Source organism: Solanum tuberosum, unplaced genomic scaffold (genome assembly GCF_000226075.1).
Source record: "Solanum tuberosum cultivar DM 1-3 516 R44 unplaced genomic scaffold, SolTub_3.0 scf00359, whole genome shotgun sequence".
Classification (NCBI taxonomy): domain Eukaryota; kingdom Viridiplantae; phylum Streptophyta; class Magnoliopsida; order Solanales; family Solanaceae; genus Solanum; species Solanum tuberosum.
The window spans coordinates 506,254-523,389 of NW_006239281.1; the positions used below are offsets into that span (position 1 = coordinate 506,254).

The 17,136-nt window shown below is 37.7% G+C and overlaps 1 protein-coding gene across 1 annotated transcript in view; it reads right to left on the reverse strand.

The window, feature by feature from the left end:
- LOC102605478 (cullin-4-like) overlaps window positions 1-17,136 on the reverse strand; it is a 40,388-nt gene that overhangs the window by 16,571 nt on the left and 6,681 nt on the right. Inside the window, exons 2-6 of the mRNA XM_006361486.2 lie at window positions 8,844-8,959; window positions 8,425-8,771; window positions 7,076-7,256; window positions 2,879-3,001; window positions 2,497-2,784 (exon numbers count right to left, since the gene is read on the reverse strand). Coding sequence (XP_006361548.1) covers window positions 2,497-2,784; window positions 2,879-3,001; window positions 7,076-7,256; window positions 8,425-8,771; window positions 8,844-8,959 — 1,055 coding nt within the window. The remainder of the gene's footprint in view (window positions 1-2,496; window positions 2,785-2,878; window positions 3,002-7,075; window positions 7,257-8,424; window positions 8,772-8,843; window positions 8,960-17,136) is intronic.

Sequence of the window (17,136 nt, forward strand, 5' to 3'; positions counted from 1 at the left end):
CCACTTCAGACTCGCTGATCCCTTCTTCAATTTGTAGCGGAACTGGATCTTTATTGGACTCCAGTTACATGTTGTTGTCATTCTCCTGGCCAGAGAATTATGTTTGTAAACGATGTGAACTGATGACCTTCTTCCTTGTGTCATTACAGCCAGAGATATCTTCCCCTTGCATGTCTTCTTCCCCTGTTTGCACTGTAATTGTTGTGGAAGGAGGCTTGGTGGTTCGCATCAAAGCTTCTTCTTCTTTGCAACTATCGTATTACAATTGTTGTTGTTGTGTGACCAGATGCGTAGTGATGAAATTGGTAAAAGGCTCCACAGTTAAAAGTTTTTTGGGCTCAGATTTTTCGGTTGTCCGTATTGGGTTAAAAGGCTCAATATTACATGCAATTTTGGCCCACTACTTTCAGACAAAATAAAACCCTTATTTGAGTAGGGGCATATTTTGAAAACCTTATTCACATGGCTACTAGACCCCACCATATTCCTTAAATGCATATCACTATCTATAGGATCCTTTCCCTCTCTCCCTAGCCCAAATATCTGGGAAGTCAATATCTGCTTTGTGGAGTCAGCAACTTTATCCTTTCCTTTTCTGATCTAGGACTGACTTCTTGGCTGTCGAGCTCAACCACCTCAGATCTGCGAAATCTTGCTGGAGCTTCAACCCAAACTGGAAGGGAAAAAATCAAACCACCATCTTGGATTTCAACTTCCCTAGGAATATTTTTGATGGGGCCTTTCAATTTGATTCAAACCCATCGCAGATGATTTTTTTATCGTGACTCCTTTTGTTGCAAGCCATTCCCCACATTCATCTCCTATCTCTATCATAATATTCTCGGACTATAGTTGAAGAGGTAGACCAAGCACTCAAATCCAAAACCAGTAATGACTAATAATAACTGACTTCATTTGTCCATTAACTGTAATGACTGACAGAAAACGACCAAGCTTGTTGAACTTCAAGGAGCAAAAGATATCAGTAGAAACATCTCGGCCTCTCCATGTCTTTAGCAGTTTACCCGACTTCTGATGCTTCTCGCAACCTTCTGCATAGCAAACCCAGAGCCCCTTTGCTCAAAGTCATCCTCCTGATGTAGTACTTAGAGCTTTCCACTCATTCAAACCATGTATCAGAAAACACTAGTCTCTGCAATGTCAGAAGATTTCCCACCTAGTTGAAAGTAAATATAATTTTCCATGATGAAAAAAAGGCTTTCACAAAAACAAAAGGTAGGGAAGATTCTAGTGGTTGAAGACCACCGGAGAAGGGGGATCTTTTAAAAGGATGTCTCGATAAAAGTGCCTGAGAGCATTTCAAGTTTTTTATGTATTCCCTTTGGGTAGTTTTGATACATCTCTTCTCATTCCCCTGTATTTCATTATAAAAATACCATATACCTTCCATGCATATATTCAATTATTTTCCACGATGACAAATATACACGTAAATAACATTAGAATACTCAAGAGTGTATTGAACATAATGCACCATCCCATCAAAATATATTCCAAAAAGTTAGTCCTCTGGAGGAACATTTTAGATATAATTAATTACTGGAACTATGAATGAAGTTGGTTTGATAGAAGATTATAACATAAGGGCATTAATAGTCACAGAGCCAAATGAAAAGAGAGAGACCATGTTCCTGCCAAGTGATACAACATAATGCATCAAACCCTAGAAAACATTGGAACATGTTCAGAGCTATATCCAAAAATAAAAAGAGTTAAATAATCACTTACGTGTGTATAGTATATTTGTGAATAACAGTATCAATGATTTATTGCAACAAACAAAAGTGGATGAGATAATACTTCCATTTGACAGCAGCTACCCAAGAGATATTGCATTGCTAATCAACACCACATTTGACCATAACAATAAACAATCAACTACCTTTCCTGAATTAGGTGACTCAAGGGAATCCTTTGAATCTATTTTGCATTATTTAGGCTCATTATTTGAATACAATATAATTTGATTTTTAGACTGGCAAAGAAATTCTCTACAATTAGAGGTTCTCTAAATTTCACATTTATCCTCAGACAAATATACAGATCTCCAAGCACAATAAAAAGACATGCGGCAAACATGAACCACTCGTCAACATAACATACAGTTATACTAAACCTTAATCTTAATTTTTTCTTTCCCATATGTATAATTTGCTTCCATTACAATATGTTCTTAGCTATGTCTCCATTATTTGCAAGATATTGTAGGTCTTTTTATATACTTCCATCCATATTATGTTAGATCTACGTTGGCCCCTTTTATCACCTTTAACCATTGAAGTGTGGCATTTAGCGACCATGTGTATCCGAAGATCTACCTGGAATATGGTCAAACCATTTCAAACGGCCTCCTCTCAGTTTATAATCTAGACTAATCAAATATGATGATCTCTAATCTACTATTACAAAAATGATACCTGACCATATCATCAATCCATATATAAAGCAGACAGGCCTAGTGAATAGTAACTATACCTGGCGGATGTTAATGAGATGCTCAAATGCATCCTTGATAGTGTTACTAAAAGCTTCATTCTTAGAAAAGCTTTCTTCCCATATTGTATCAAGAGATGCCTTAAATTCCAAGAGGCTGGCTACCATATCTTTGTCTTTCTCTTCATCTAGCACAATGCTCTGACCAGTTCTTCGGATGTATGAGCTAAGGGCTTGCCTTAAAGATTCGAGATCATTGACCCTGCAAAATAGCATATACATCCTTTGGAGATCTTCAATACGATTACCGTCCGTCAACACTGTGAAACCCTGGAGAGATAGTTGAAGGATACAATTTAAAAAGAAAACACCTTGTAAATCCACCGGCAAGAAATAAATAGATAAGGTATCCCAGAATAAACACCTTATCAAGAACTGCAGAAATGTGTCGTTCTAAAAGTTGCCTCTCTGCAGTTGCTATTAGTGGTTTTCTTGTACTTGCGTCCAGGTAGAGTAAGCACCTGTCATGTTCTTCATGTAACCTTACCTGCAGTGAAGAATTGGGATTATGAAGGTCAATTGACCACTTTCGAGTTTGATTTTGGAAATTAATTCACTTATTATCCCAGACAAGATTTATACATTAAAAAATTACAAAAAAAATAACCACAAACTTAAAAAGCCAAAAGTGCAAGTGTCATTTGAGCAAATCATGGTCGAAGAATATCTATTGTGAAAATAATTATACTGGAATGGTTACTTACATACAAGTATGTTCCAGAAACAAAACAAAAAAACTTTCTAAATTGGGAAACAATCTAATTTGAATTTCCGTTTTACCCTCAATGACAAGCTTTTATAACCACACAAATGTTCATAGCATATTTAAGAAAACAAGTTTCAAAAGTCTTTGTTTCGTAAACTTTGTGACTCGTCAAGTACGCCATATAAATTGACGCAGAGTGGGGTGGCCAATTCAGCCCAAACTCATTTCACCAGCCAAAAACCAACCAAGTTTTAATGGATTCAGAATGGGCTATATTACAAATGGGCTAAGTTCGGGCACAAACCATCTTAACCCATGACGAAGCAGCCCAAACTCAACTCATCAATATCCAACATTTAACCCCAATAATTTGATTCTTTTGTAATCAAAGTTCACTCAAATAAGAAAATTAATAAAATATTTCAAAGTTGACCTTCCTAAACATATTTGTAAGATGTTAAGTTCAATTGCTGCACTGTCCAGTGGCAGCAGCTCTTTGGAATATGTTTGTTTCCATTGCTGGGATCAACTGGATTCTCCCGCAAAGTGTCAAAGAAGTAGTTGGAAGTTGAAGTCTTAGAGAAGTTGATAGCCCCATCAAGAAGACCTGGCAAATGATTCCATCATGTATTTTTTGGTGTATTTGGAAGGAAAGGAATCTCAGATGTTTTGATGGTATCTCAACTCCAATAGCAGTTTGAAATCCTTTTGCCTAATTAATCTCTTCCATTGGAGCAACTTATCCCCTATAAATGATATATTACCCCTCTTAGATTTCATTAGCTCCCTCAATATGGCTTAGCGATCATTCTTTTGCTTGTTAATAACTCCCTGATTAAATAGGTGTTTCTGTTCTCAGGATTTAACCATGTTTTTGTCTATGTAATTTGCATCTCCTTGATGCCTTTCTAATACAACATCTTACTTCATCAAAAAAATAAAAATGCTAAGTTCAATGTCATAAACTTCCTCTCAATAACTTTTTATGTCATTATGTGTTCTTAATACTTTTTTATTTTATTTTATATGATACTTTTCCTTTACAATAGCTTTTTAATACATTATTTATGTATTTTTGAATATAAAAAAGATACAATTTCTAGTACTTTTATGGTATTATGTAGTATTTTTATTATCTAAATACTAATTTTAAAAGGTTATAAAGTAGAGGTCTTAATTAGGCAATCAATTAGAAGGCTTTACTGTTATACTTTTTTTTTATGACAAGGGAAACCCGCAGCCGCTACCCTTTGGGTGTGCACAGGGTAAAAACCCCACTTCAAAACCTTCATTATTCTAGAAATGAAGGTAGCTTCTTCTTTTTTTTGAATTGGTAATGTTTCCTCAGCATAAAGGATATGTTGGAGACTACCAAAATTTGCTAACAACATTGAGGTTGGTTGCTCAGTCTAGATAGGGTATTGTTATTTCTCAACACAAGTATGCCTTAGACATTATTGAGGAAACAGGAATGATGGGATGCAGACTCATTGATTTGATACTCCTATGGATCCGAATGTTAACCTCCTTCCAGGACCCGAGGAGGGGGGGGGGGGGCACTCAGTAATCCTAAAAGGTATAGATGGTTGGTTGGAAAGAAAAATTATCTCACAATGACTAGACCTGACATCTCTTTTCTTGTGACTGTTGTAAGTCAGTTTATGACTTCCCCTTGTGATAGTCATTGGGATGCAGTTATTTGTATTCTGCAATATTTTAGTCAGCTCCCAATAAAGGACTACTCTTCTTGGATCAAGGCCATGAGCATATCACCGGATATATATATAGACGTTGATTGGGCAGGACCACCCTATGAAAAATGTTTTATATCTAGATATTGTGTTTTAGTAGGAGGTAATTTGGTGTCATGGAAGAGTAGGAAACAAACTGTGGTTGCTCGTTCTAGTGCAGAAGCAGAATATCGAGCAATGGTTGTAGCAACTTGTGAGCTAGTTTGGATCAAGTAGTTGTTGAGAGCACTAAAACTTGGAGAAACCGGTCATATGGAATTTATATGTGATAATCAAAAGGCCCTTCATATCTCATCAAATACAGTGTTTCATGAGAGGATTAAGCACATTGAGATTGATTGTCACTTTGTTAGAGAAGAGATACTCTCCGGAGATATTGTTACAAAATTTGTGAAGTCAAGTGATCAACTTGCAGATATCTTCACCAAGTCCCTCATCAATCCTCGTATTAATTATATTTGTAACAAGCTAGGTACATATGATTTGTATGCACCAGCTTGAGGGGAAGTGTTAGACAATGAAGAAGTGTACGCAATCCTACTAAGAATAAGAATAGGAATAGTTTATGATATCCTACTTGGTAGGATTGTATTATAATGTCTATAAATAGAGTCTTTGTGTAATAATGTTGATACACAACTCAATAATATTCTTTTACAATATTCTCACATGGACCAACCTTGGGAAGGACATTACCTTCCCAAGTCAACAATGGTAGAAAAATCTTGTTTTAGAAGGATAACTGGGAATGGTCAGAGGGCACTTTGCAAGAGGCTTTCCCCACCCTCTTCAACATTAGCACCAACCAAAATAGCACAATAGAAGATACCTGGACAACTCCAGGTGGAACCTAATTTCCAGGAAGATTTTGAATGATTGGGAGGATGAGAGAGCGGTTGCTCTACTTGGTAGAATAGGAACCTTCATAGGAACTACCAATGACCCTGATATTATCAGATGGAGTCACAACACAGATGGCAAATTCTCAGTCAACAGTCTCCAGGAGGGGCCTTTCAAAACTGACAGGAAGAGACAGAAAGTCCCTAGAAAGCTATTTGGAGAAGCATGGCACCTAATAAGGTGAAATGTTTCTCCTGGTTGTAGTAAGGAAAGCATGTCTTACCCATGAAGCTTTACAGAAAAGGAAATCTAACTTAGCTTCCATATGCCCTCATTGTATGGAAGCTATTGAAACAAACAGCCACCTTTTCCTCCACTATAAAGTAACCTCCCAGGCTGGTCCTTATTCATCACCTTGGCTGGGGAAAGCTGGACAATGGTAGAGCACACAGCTGATCTATTGAGTTGCTGGATCAGAAGGGGAGGGAGCAAAAGCCAAAAGAGATGGTGGAAAACTGTCCCAGCTTGCATATGCTGGACTATATGGAAGGAGAGGAATGAGAGAATCTTCAAAGGCAGATCAAACTCCATTCAGAAGATCAAAGGAAAATGTATTTCTACTTTATGTTTTTGGTGTAAAGAGCACTGTATAGTAGATGAAATACAGATAGTGGATTTCCTAAGTTTGTTGTAATTAGCTATCTATGTAATCACACTTTTGGAGGTGGCTAGCATACCCTTAATGCTGATGAATACACGTTACCAGTTTCAAAAAAAAATATTAGCATGAATCTGTGATCTGCATAGATAAGATAATCCTTTTTTAAAAAAACTGGTAAATGTCATAGATAAGATAATCCTTAATTGGCTAAAAATTACATTTTTGAAGCTCATGGTTGTGTAAATAGATAAATTTATAAAATTTTATAATATAACATTTATGATGACTTGCTTGCGGCTATTTGGTTTAAAAAATTTACTAATATCTCTAAAAAGAAACAATAAAATTCTGGTCAAAATGGGGAGTTATGACCCTTCTTGACCCAAGCAAGCTTTGGGCAATATTGGGCATTGACCCATCGATTCATTCAGCCCATCTTGACCAGCCCAACTTTGGCCCAAACTGCCCATTTGCCACCCAACACAGAGGGAGTACAAGGTGATATTATGGACGGAGAGGGTATTATTAACAAAAGAGAGAAACAAATCCATTATTAACATTTGTAGCTAAAAACATCAGGGTACAAGGAGTGGAGAAGCACACCTCCACATGCTTCAAGTAATCTGGAACATCTGACTGTTGCATGTATTTGACGCCTTCAGCAGCATAAAACTCAGAAGTACGCTCAAGAAATGGCTTTTCAAAACTTTCAGCATAAATCCCCAAGGCAGTGAACATCTTCAAAAGATGGTTAAGCAGAGTTCTATCAACTGCCTCACCTAATCTGTAAAAACAAAACCAGAATGAAATATACCAGAAGGCTGAAATTATAAAAACGCAGTATCTTCTCGAATAGACCACCCACCCAAACAAAAAAAAAACATACCCATTGTGATCCCACAAGTGGAGCCTGGGGAGGGTGGTGCGTACGCAGCCTTACCTCTATATGGTGAAGGTAAAGAGGTTGTTCCGATAGCCCTCAACTCAGGTAAAGCATATCAAAACAGTAAGAAAAGGAAATACACCAGTGAACTAGCCATGCAGAAAATAATGGAGAGTAGAACAATTACAAAACAAAATAATATGATAACCAAAACAAAGGAAACAACAAGCAATAATAAAAGCGAAGAACAAGATAGTGGAAGAAGTAATAATAATAATAATAATACTGATAAGGGAAACAAGACAACTCTCCACTTCCTACTGACTTTTTACCCTGATCCTCGACCTTCAAATCCTCCTATCTAGCATCATGTCCCCAATAAGCTGCAGGTGTGTCATGTCCCATCTAATCACCTCTCGCCAATACTTCTTCGGTCTACCTCTACCTCTCCTCAGACCCACAATCGCCAACTTCTCATATCTCCTCGCTGGGACATTTTGCATCTCCTCTTCACATGTCTGAGCCATTTCAATCTCACCTTGTCCACCACGAAGGCTAATCTTGCCTTATCCCGAATATCTTCGTTCCTAATCCTATCTCTCTTAGTATGCCACACATCCATCTCAACATTCTCATTTCCACTACACTCATTTTATGGATGTGCGAGTTCTTGACCGGCGAACTCTCAGCCTCATACAACATAGCTCCTCCAGAAGATAAAGAGAAGAAAAAAACCTAAGCTTTAGCTATCTTCTTTTCATTCATTCCCAAATGAAAGAGAGAAACTCTGATACTGTCAAACATGGCATTGAAGAGGCAAAGCAACATTTGATGCATGTCAGGTCAAACGACTTCTCATTCCCTACCTCTACAACAGAACCTATTTCTTTTTCCAATAGATAATATGCACTTAAGATCTCATTCTTCTAATACTTTAGGTAGTAGGAGTAGTCACTTGAACTAGTTAAGCACAATGCAACCAGACATCCAATAGAAACACATATATAAACAATCAAGATGAACCCACCAATCGCAAGATCATTAAATTCAACCATGAAAATTTCTTAACCTTTCGGTCTCAATCATCTGTAGGAGGCCAAAAACAGTTTTGTGTTCTACTTCTGAGGCAAGAGAGAGATGTTTGCGGAAAAGCTGCAAGCCCATATCCCACAGTGAACGCACATTTGGGGTTTGTTTTACATATGTTCTATCAAGATACAAAGCTATTCCACGAATCATCAACATCTGATCACAAAAATCCTGCCAACACCTCTCAACAAGCGACAAGAAAACTACAAGATCTTCACTTTGGCCAACTAAAGAACGTAGCGCTGCAGCTATGTGTGATTCACACTCTTTTTCAATTCGTTGATATAGATTTCCACCCATTTTGTGCAGACAAAGGTCATTCACAGCCTATCAACAACAGAAAACTCAATCAGCACACTGTTATAAGCAACACTATTAGAAAGCAATGCTAACATGCACCTGATAAAGCTTTTCTAAGTCACATGGATCAGGCTGCTTCAAGAATATTGCACTAATAGCTGACTTTAGAGTTGCCCAAGTATTTTCCTCAAAGTTTGTCGGCAATGTAGGTTTCGCTTCAAGAAAAGAAAAATGAGTGAAAGGTTAAGCATATACAATGTTGTCTTCACATATTGAATTTCACTTCATCTACATTAATCCATAGCAGTTCAATGTGATGAAAGAAAAGAATGTATAAAATCTTCTTGGCCCAGACTCCAGCTTAAAAGATAAGAAGTTATTCATGCCAAAATAATAATAATAAGGGAACTCATAAGAAGAAAGATTCGACTTGATATAGAAAACAAACTATGTTAATCAGACAAATCCCTTCAAGTCAGTACTTGGCAATAACACAGAAAGCACATGGGATTCCAGCTTCTAATGTGATCATATACTTCAGCATGCTATTAATGAACTAGCATCTACAGTTGATTTCTTTTTCTTCTTTTTATAAAGCTATAACAAGAGCCTCATTTATTTATAGAGCATCTTATCAGTAACCTTCTTCTTAATGTTCTTCTTTTATTACTATCTTTTTGGCTAATAACTAGGTAAACAGTGGCAGGAGCACTGGATAATGACAAGCATAAATCATTAAAGATTATTTTTATTTTTATTTTATGACAAGGGAAACCCGCAGCCGCTACCCTTTGGGTGCACACAAGGTAAAACCCCCGCTCCTATGCAATAGCTCGCAAACCACATAGGAGAGGTAACCCGCACTAGGCAAGCCTGGTGCGATGAGCTCGACCCAGAAGGCAAACCCCCTTGCTTTTGCTGGCAAGGGGTTTCGAACTTGAGACCTCGAACATGGAAGTCCCAAGCTCAAACCACTGGGCCACCCCGAAGGGTCTCATTAAAGATTATAAAGAATAAATGACAAGATAAATGAGATATCTATAGATAGTCAATGAAGTGGACCGAGAACCGTGAGGTCTCAGTGAAAATCCCAGCAGAGGCAAAATCAAGTGATTTCTTCTCATCTGTCCAAGCCTTGGGGGACAGAGTTACCCGGTACCTGTGCTGGTGGGAGGTAGTAAGTACCCCATGAAATTAATCGAAGTAAATGCAAGCTAGCCCGAACACCATGATTAAATTAATCGAAGTGCATGCAAGCTGGCCCGAACACCATGATTATCAAAAAAATAAAATTAGATATATATTGAAGACAAAACCATGAAAAAATCAAACAGGTAAGGATACTCTACAATGACAGTCTACAATGAGATTGATGTGGACCAATTGAAAGGGATGTCCGACAGTTTGATAGCACTAATGTTGCAGGTGCAACTGAAAGGGACTCTAGAAAGAAATGTTAGGAAATGTAGGGGGTCTGGGGATAAGGAACCTAAAATTGCAGAATCGAAGCCTTCTGATGAAATGGCTATGGAGATTTGCATCACAGGAACAAGCACTGTGGAAGGAGACAATCAAGGCTAGGTTTGGAATGGAGAACAAATGGACTACCTACATGCCCACACAACCGTATGGGACTGGAGTATGGAGGTCTATTAGAAGTCAGTGGATCAAGTTTGCAAACAACTGAAAAATCAAGGTGGGAAATGGGGGAAAAACATTATTTTGGGAAGATGTGTGGGCTGGACAAGAAACTCTGAAGAACAAGTATCTTGACTTGTTCAACCTGAGCCTTCAAAAGGTATCCACAATTAGTGAAATGAGAGACAATCAAGGGTGGGATCTCGGGTTTAGGAGATACTTGAACGACTGGGAAATTAACAGAGTGGCTGAACTACTCAATACTCTGGAGCAATACAAAGATTTAACCCCCAATGAGGACAATCTTTTTTGGCTACCAGACAAGCAAGGCAGATTTTCAACTGGCCCACACTCACCCACACTCACCCAGGACAACCTTATAGAAAAAGAGGTCGTCAGTTTTGCTCTAGGTGCTCTTTTGGTGGATGTGAGATTGAGACAATAAAGCATCTCTTTCTACATTGTAGAGAGACTGTGAAGTTATGGCAGATTTTCATCAATTTAAGAGGCATAAGCTAGGACTATGCCAAGGAGGATCAAAGAGGCTCTAGCTTGCTGGAATAGAGATGGGAATCAGTCGGGACACAGGGAGAGATGGAAGATTGTCCCAGCCTGCATTTGGTGGACTATATGGATGGAAAGGAACCAGAGATGTTTCGAAAACAAGAGTTGCTCTCTGCAGAAACTGAAGTTGAACTGTCTAAGTCCTTTTCTTTTTTTGGTGTAAACACAAATATCCTCAAGAAGAAGAGGATATTCCTAGTATTTTAGATTATTTATGAAGCTTAGTAGGGACACCCCTCCCTCTGTAATTTTGTTGTAAGTATTACTGGAATACCTTTTTGAGTATTCCTTTTGTTCATAATTCAAGTTACCTTCTTCAAAAAAGAAATGTTAGGAAATTATCAAAAAGGCAGCTTCAATTCATGTGTTTCAGAAATGGCAAAAAAAATTAATGAAATTGAAGCTAAGTTAAGTTATTCGAACTTTCTGTCTCAAAGGCCTATAATTTCTTCAATTCTTACAGACTTAGTAATAGGGCACACTGAAAGAAAAAGATCTATACAAGAGATACCAATTAGTTGGGAATATGTTTTAGTCATGTTAGTTACTTTAGGTCCTATGCTTTCTAAGTCTTTTAGCCCTATTAGAAATATTTATACCAGTACAAAATAGAGAACGTCTCATACTTTTTATTGTATTAATATATATAATGTTGGCCTGAAATAAATTTAAATGGAAAACATATCAGTGATGATTCACATATAGCCAGCTCAACTTGTTGGGGATTAAGACGTAGTTTTTGTATTCGACCTTTCTTTCTAAATTTCTGTATTCAATAATTTTCTCATAAAAATGCAAGGACAGTCAACCATCATAAGTTTGTTTTAACCAAACATCATTATTTTGATCAAGTAAATAATATTATTTCGATCTCACGGGAGCACCAAAAGGAAAATAGAGACAGCAAGTTATTCCTCCAATATATAAAAATCATTCTCAAGCCCCTAAGCCCCTCAAACGCACTTTTATATCTCTCCCTCCATATAGTCCAAAGAAGAGTTGCTGGAAAGAAATTACTGCAATTAGAAGTCTATGTCTGGGACCTTGGGTCACATGTGGAAATTTTAATACACACAGATTTATGATAGAGAGAAGGGGATGTAACAGAATCACAAACAATATGGTTGTTTTTTTTACTGAATTGAAGACATGGAATTACATGATCCTCACCTGATTGGAGGGAATTACACCTGGTTCAGAGGTATAAGTCATCATAGTGCAGAAAAATTAGATAGATTCCTCAACTCCATGGAATGGGAAGAGTCCTTTAAAGCCATCAGACAGAAAATACTGCCAAGAGTAGTCTCTGATCACTGCCCCATCATCCTAGAATGTGGCAATTGGGAAAAAAATGTTTACTTCAAGTTTGAGAATTGGTGGCTTGAATGGGAAAATTTTAATGATTTAATCCAAAGCTGGTGGAATGATTTCATGGTACAAGGATTACAGACTTAGCATCACATTAAAGACGCTAAAACAGAAACTTAACCTTTGGTGAGCTAGTTAAAAGAAAAACAGCATTCTCAATTATTAGCTGATCTTGATCACACTCAAGACATCAGAGATTTGAGTGAAGAAGAGATGATGACAAGGTCCACAATTCTAGTGAAACTGGAGGACTTGTCCATGAATGAGGAATAAAGCTGGAGGCAAAAATATACATCTTATGGCTTAAGCAAGGAGATGAAACAACAGATTATTCCAGAGGATGGCAACAGCCCATAGAAGGTATAACACTAGTGACAGATTCGTAGACAGGGGAATTGAAGCTGTTGAAATTAAAATGGCCATGGTTGAATTCTACACAAAGCTTACTCACAAACTGAAAGCTGGAGACCTTCTTTAGAATACTCTGAATGTTCTAAGATTAATCAAGTAGAACAAGAATGGATGGAGAGACCCTTCACAGAGGTAGAAGTATTTCAAGCAATTGGGCTATGTGCGGTAGACAAGGCCCTATGCCCAGATGGTTTCACCAAGGGTTTCTTCAAACCTTGTTGGGGGACTCTGAAAGAAGATTTGATGCAAACTTTACAAAATTTCCACCACATTGAGATCTTCGAAAAATCTTTCAATGCTACTTTTTATAGCATTGATACCTAAGAAGCATGGACCAAAAGAACTCAAGGATTTCAAGCCAATAAGACTTATAGGTAGAGTTTATGAGATCATATCCAAGATGCACATTGAGAGAAATGAGAGACAATCAAGGGTGGGATCTCAGGTTTAGGAGACACTTGAACGACTGGGAAATTAACAGAGTGGCTGAACTACTCAACACTCTGAAGCAATACAAAGATATAACTCCCAATGAGGACAATCTATTTTGGCTACCAGACAAGCAAGGCAGATTTTCAACTGGTTCAGCTTACAAGACATCACAAAGATCAGTCTCTCAGAGTAGTGGCTGGCCCTGGAGATGATCTGGAAAGTCAAGGTACCCTTCAAGGTTGCATGTTTCACTTGGCTACTAGCCAAACAAGCCACACTCACCCAGGACAACCTTATGAAAAGAGATCGTCAATTTTGCTCTAGGTGCTCTTTTTGTGAATGTGAGATTGAGACAATAAATCATCTCTTTCTACATTGTAGAGAGACTGTGAAGTTCTGGCAGCTTTTCATCAATTTAAGAGGCATAAGTTGGACTATGCCAAGGAGCATCAAAGAGGCTCTAGCTTGTTGGAATAGAGATGGGAATCAGTCGGGACACAGGGAGAGATGGAAGATTGTCCCAGCCTGCATTTGGTGGACTATGTGGATGGAAAGGAACCAGAGATGTTTCGAAAACAAGAGCTGCTCTCTGCAGAAACTGAAGATGAACTGTCTAGTCCTTTTTCTTTTTCTGGTGTAAACACAAATATCCTCAAGAAGAAGAGGATATTCCTAGTATTTTAGATTATTTATGAAGCTTAGTAGGGACACCTCTCCCTCTGTAATTTTGTTGTAAGTATTACTGGAATACTTTTCTGAGTATTCCTTTTGTTCATAATGCAAGTTACCTTCTTCAAAAAAAAAAATGCACATTGAGAGGCTGCAGACTGTTATGGGGAAATTGGTGAACGAACATCAAATGGGCTTCCTAAAGGGCAAGCAAATCCTAGATGCAGCTTTGCTGGCAAATGAATTAGTTGATTCTAGAACAAAACAACAAACTCCCGGGATCCTTTGTAAACTGGACATTGAAAAAGCTTTCGACCATGTCAATTGAGATTTTCTTTTCAAAATTTCAAGGGACATTTTTGGCTCCAAATGGATGAATTGGATAAAATTTGTGTGTCCAGTGTAAAGTTCAACTCCCAAAGGAGTCTCAGACACTGTGATCCTTCATCACCCTTCCTCTTTATCATTGCAATAGCGGGACTCAACTGCACAATTAGAAAGGCTAAGGAAAATGGATGGATAAGGGGTTTTGCTGCATATGCTTCCGATGATAGAGGGGTGGAAATCACTCATCTCTTTTATGCAGATGATGCACTTGTCTTTTGTGATGCACAAGTGGAACAAATCAGACACTTAAGAGCCATACTGACCATCTTTGAGGCTATTATTGGGCTACATGTCAACTGGCACAAAAGCTCCCTCATCCAGTCAATCAAGTAAATGATATGCATCTTCTGGCTTCAAACCTAGGATGTCAGGTAGCTCTGCTTCCAAAAAATATCTAGGAATCCCTTTGGGAGCTAAGAATAAGGCCCAAGAAATTTGGAATGAAGTCCTAGAGAGATGTGTTAAAAGGCTTGCAAGATGGAACAGTCAATACCTCTCCTTAGGGGGCAGATTGACACTCATTAATCAGTCATGGATGCCCTTCCAACTTACATGATGGCTCTATTCCCAATCCCCAAGTGCAAAGAGAAGATGATGAATCAACTGAGGAGAGATTTCTTTTGGCAAGGCAACAAGGAAGAAAGGGTTAAAATCTGGTGAAGTGGGAGTGTGGGACTCACTGACTCTCAACAAGAAACAAGGAGGTTTGGATATAAAAAACCTTAGTCAACATGTTAGAATATGAAAAGGAACAAGAATAGTATATACTATCCTACTTAGAATAGGAATAAGAATATGAACACTATATAGAATCCTACTTGGAAAAGGATTATAATGTAGTGTCCTAGTTGGATAAGTAGTCTAGTTGCATATATAAATAATCAAAATCTTAATAGCAATTACAAAAAAAAACAGAGGTAGAAGTAACTCTGAAGTCTAAAGAGGAAGGAAAAAGACACAGAGGAAGAAGAAATCTGAAGAAAAGAAGAAATACGTATTGGTTGGACTTTGGACTTTTCCCTTCCTATTATTATCCCTTAAGATTCTAATGGTAGAGCGGCACAGATCACAATACAGGACGAGATGCATCTCAGTGATTCGACTGTCGCCAAGATAATAATTCAACAAATGACAACTCCCTATTTGAGCTTCTGTTAAACACCCTAAATTGGGTTTTTCTTTCCTATACTGCATTTTCTTTTAAAAATACGTACAAGAGATTAACTCTAGCTTATCACAAAAAGATATCAAGTTACTAAAATTATGGTCAATCAACCTACTAAGACATTGGGTGTAAGTGTCCAAATCCACAGCACATGTCAGCTACAATGTTGTGGAAAGTGCTAGTTTCATCGCTTAAGCAAGGCGAGGTTTAGCGCTTCATGAGGGTTAGGCAATGTGAAGTGACGAAGTTGTCGCCTCTGTCCGTGAAGTGTGATGTGAGGTGGAGAAAAAGCAGACACTTCTTTTCTTATAAAAGCAATTTTTAAAAAGAAAAAGAATAGATCGGGACCTGTTTTAGAAAATGTTCATGGAGCTTTCTCAGCTCTTCCTCCTCTCTCTCTTCATCACTTGTGAGAAATATAGGAGAAGAATATTATTGAATTGTTGTTGTGTCTACATTATTACATTGAGACCCTATTTATAGACCCTAGAATACAATCCTTTACCAAGTAGGATACTATTTAGTATTCCTATTTCTATTCCTATTCCTATTCTAATAGAATTGTATAAACCTATTCATATTCTAATAGGATTGTATAAATCTATTCCTATTCTAATAGGATTGTATAAACTTATTCTTATTCTAACACTCCCCCTCAAGCTAGTGCATACAATTCATGTAACCTAGCTTGTTACAAATGTAATTAACACGAGTTCCGATGAGAAGCTTGGTGAGATATCTGCAAGTTGATCACTCGACTTCACAAAATTGACAATCAATCTCAACGTGCTTGGTCTAGGGCTTGGTGAGATATCTGCAAGTTGATCAGTTGACTTCACAAAATTGACAGTCAATCTCAATGTATACTGAATTTGATGCATAATGCCGATAAAACACAGAGTGATAAAATTACAGTGTTGGAACTTCTCAAACCAAGCTTGCAAAGACTGTTTCAGACCATAGAGTGACTTACGTAATCAACATACAAGGCTACTAAACTCCCCCGAGCAACAAAGTGCTCAAATTCTAGTATAAAGTATATGGATCATGTTGGAATCAATAGATGAGTCGATATTAAACAAGTCACCGAAAAATTGGCCGAAACATGCTCATACGCTGGAGTATTAGATTTGATGGTTGAAAGTGGTCACAATCTAAGAAATAAAATTATATGGGTAGGGTCAGAATGATGTCACAACCCAACTAGAAAATAGAAATAATATAGGATAGTTCGAATTGATGGAACGACCCTATTGAAAAAGAGAAATAATATGGGTAGGGTCGGAATGATGGCACGACCCTGCTGAAAAAGAAAAATTATACGGGTAGGGTTGGAATGATGGCACAACCCTACGCAAATCAGATTTGAGGAGTCACCGGAAAGACGAATGGAACTATACAAATCAAATCTGAGGAGTCACTGAAAAGACACATGATGCTATGCAACTCAGATATTTGAAAATAGTTCGGAAAAATCCACGGTACTACACAAATTAAATATGAAAAGTAGTCCGGAGAGATGCACGGTGCTACGCAAATCAGATATGCAAAAAATAGGTAGTCACCGGAAAATGGCACGGTGCTACACTAATTATATATAAAATTGTAGTCACTGGAATGATGGCACAGTGCTACACAAAAATGTAGTCACTGGAATGATGGCACGGTGCTACAAAGATTAAATATGAAAAAGTAGTCACCGGAAAGATCACACGGTGCTACACAAACTAAATATGAAAAAGTAGTCACCAGAAAGAT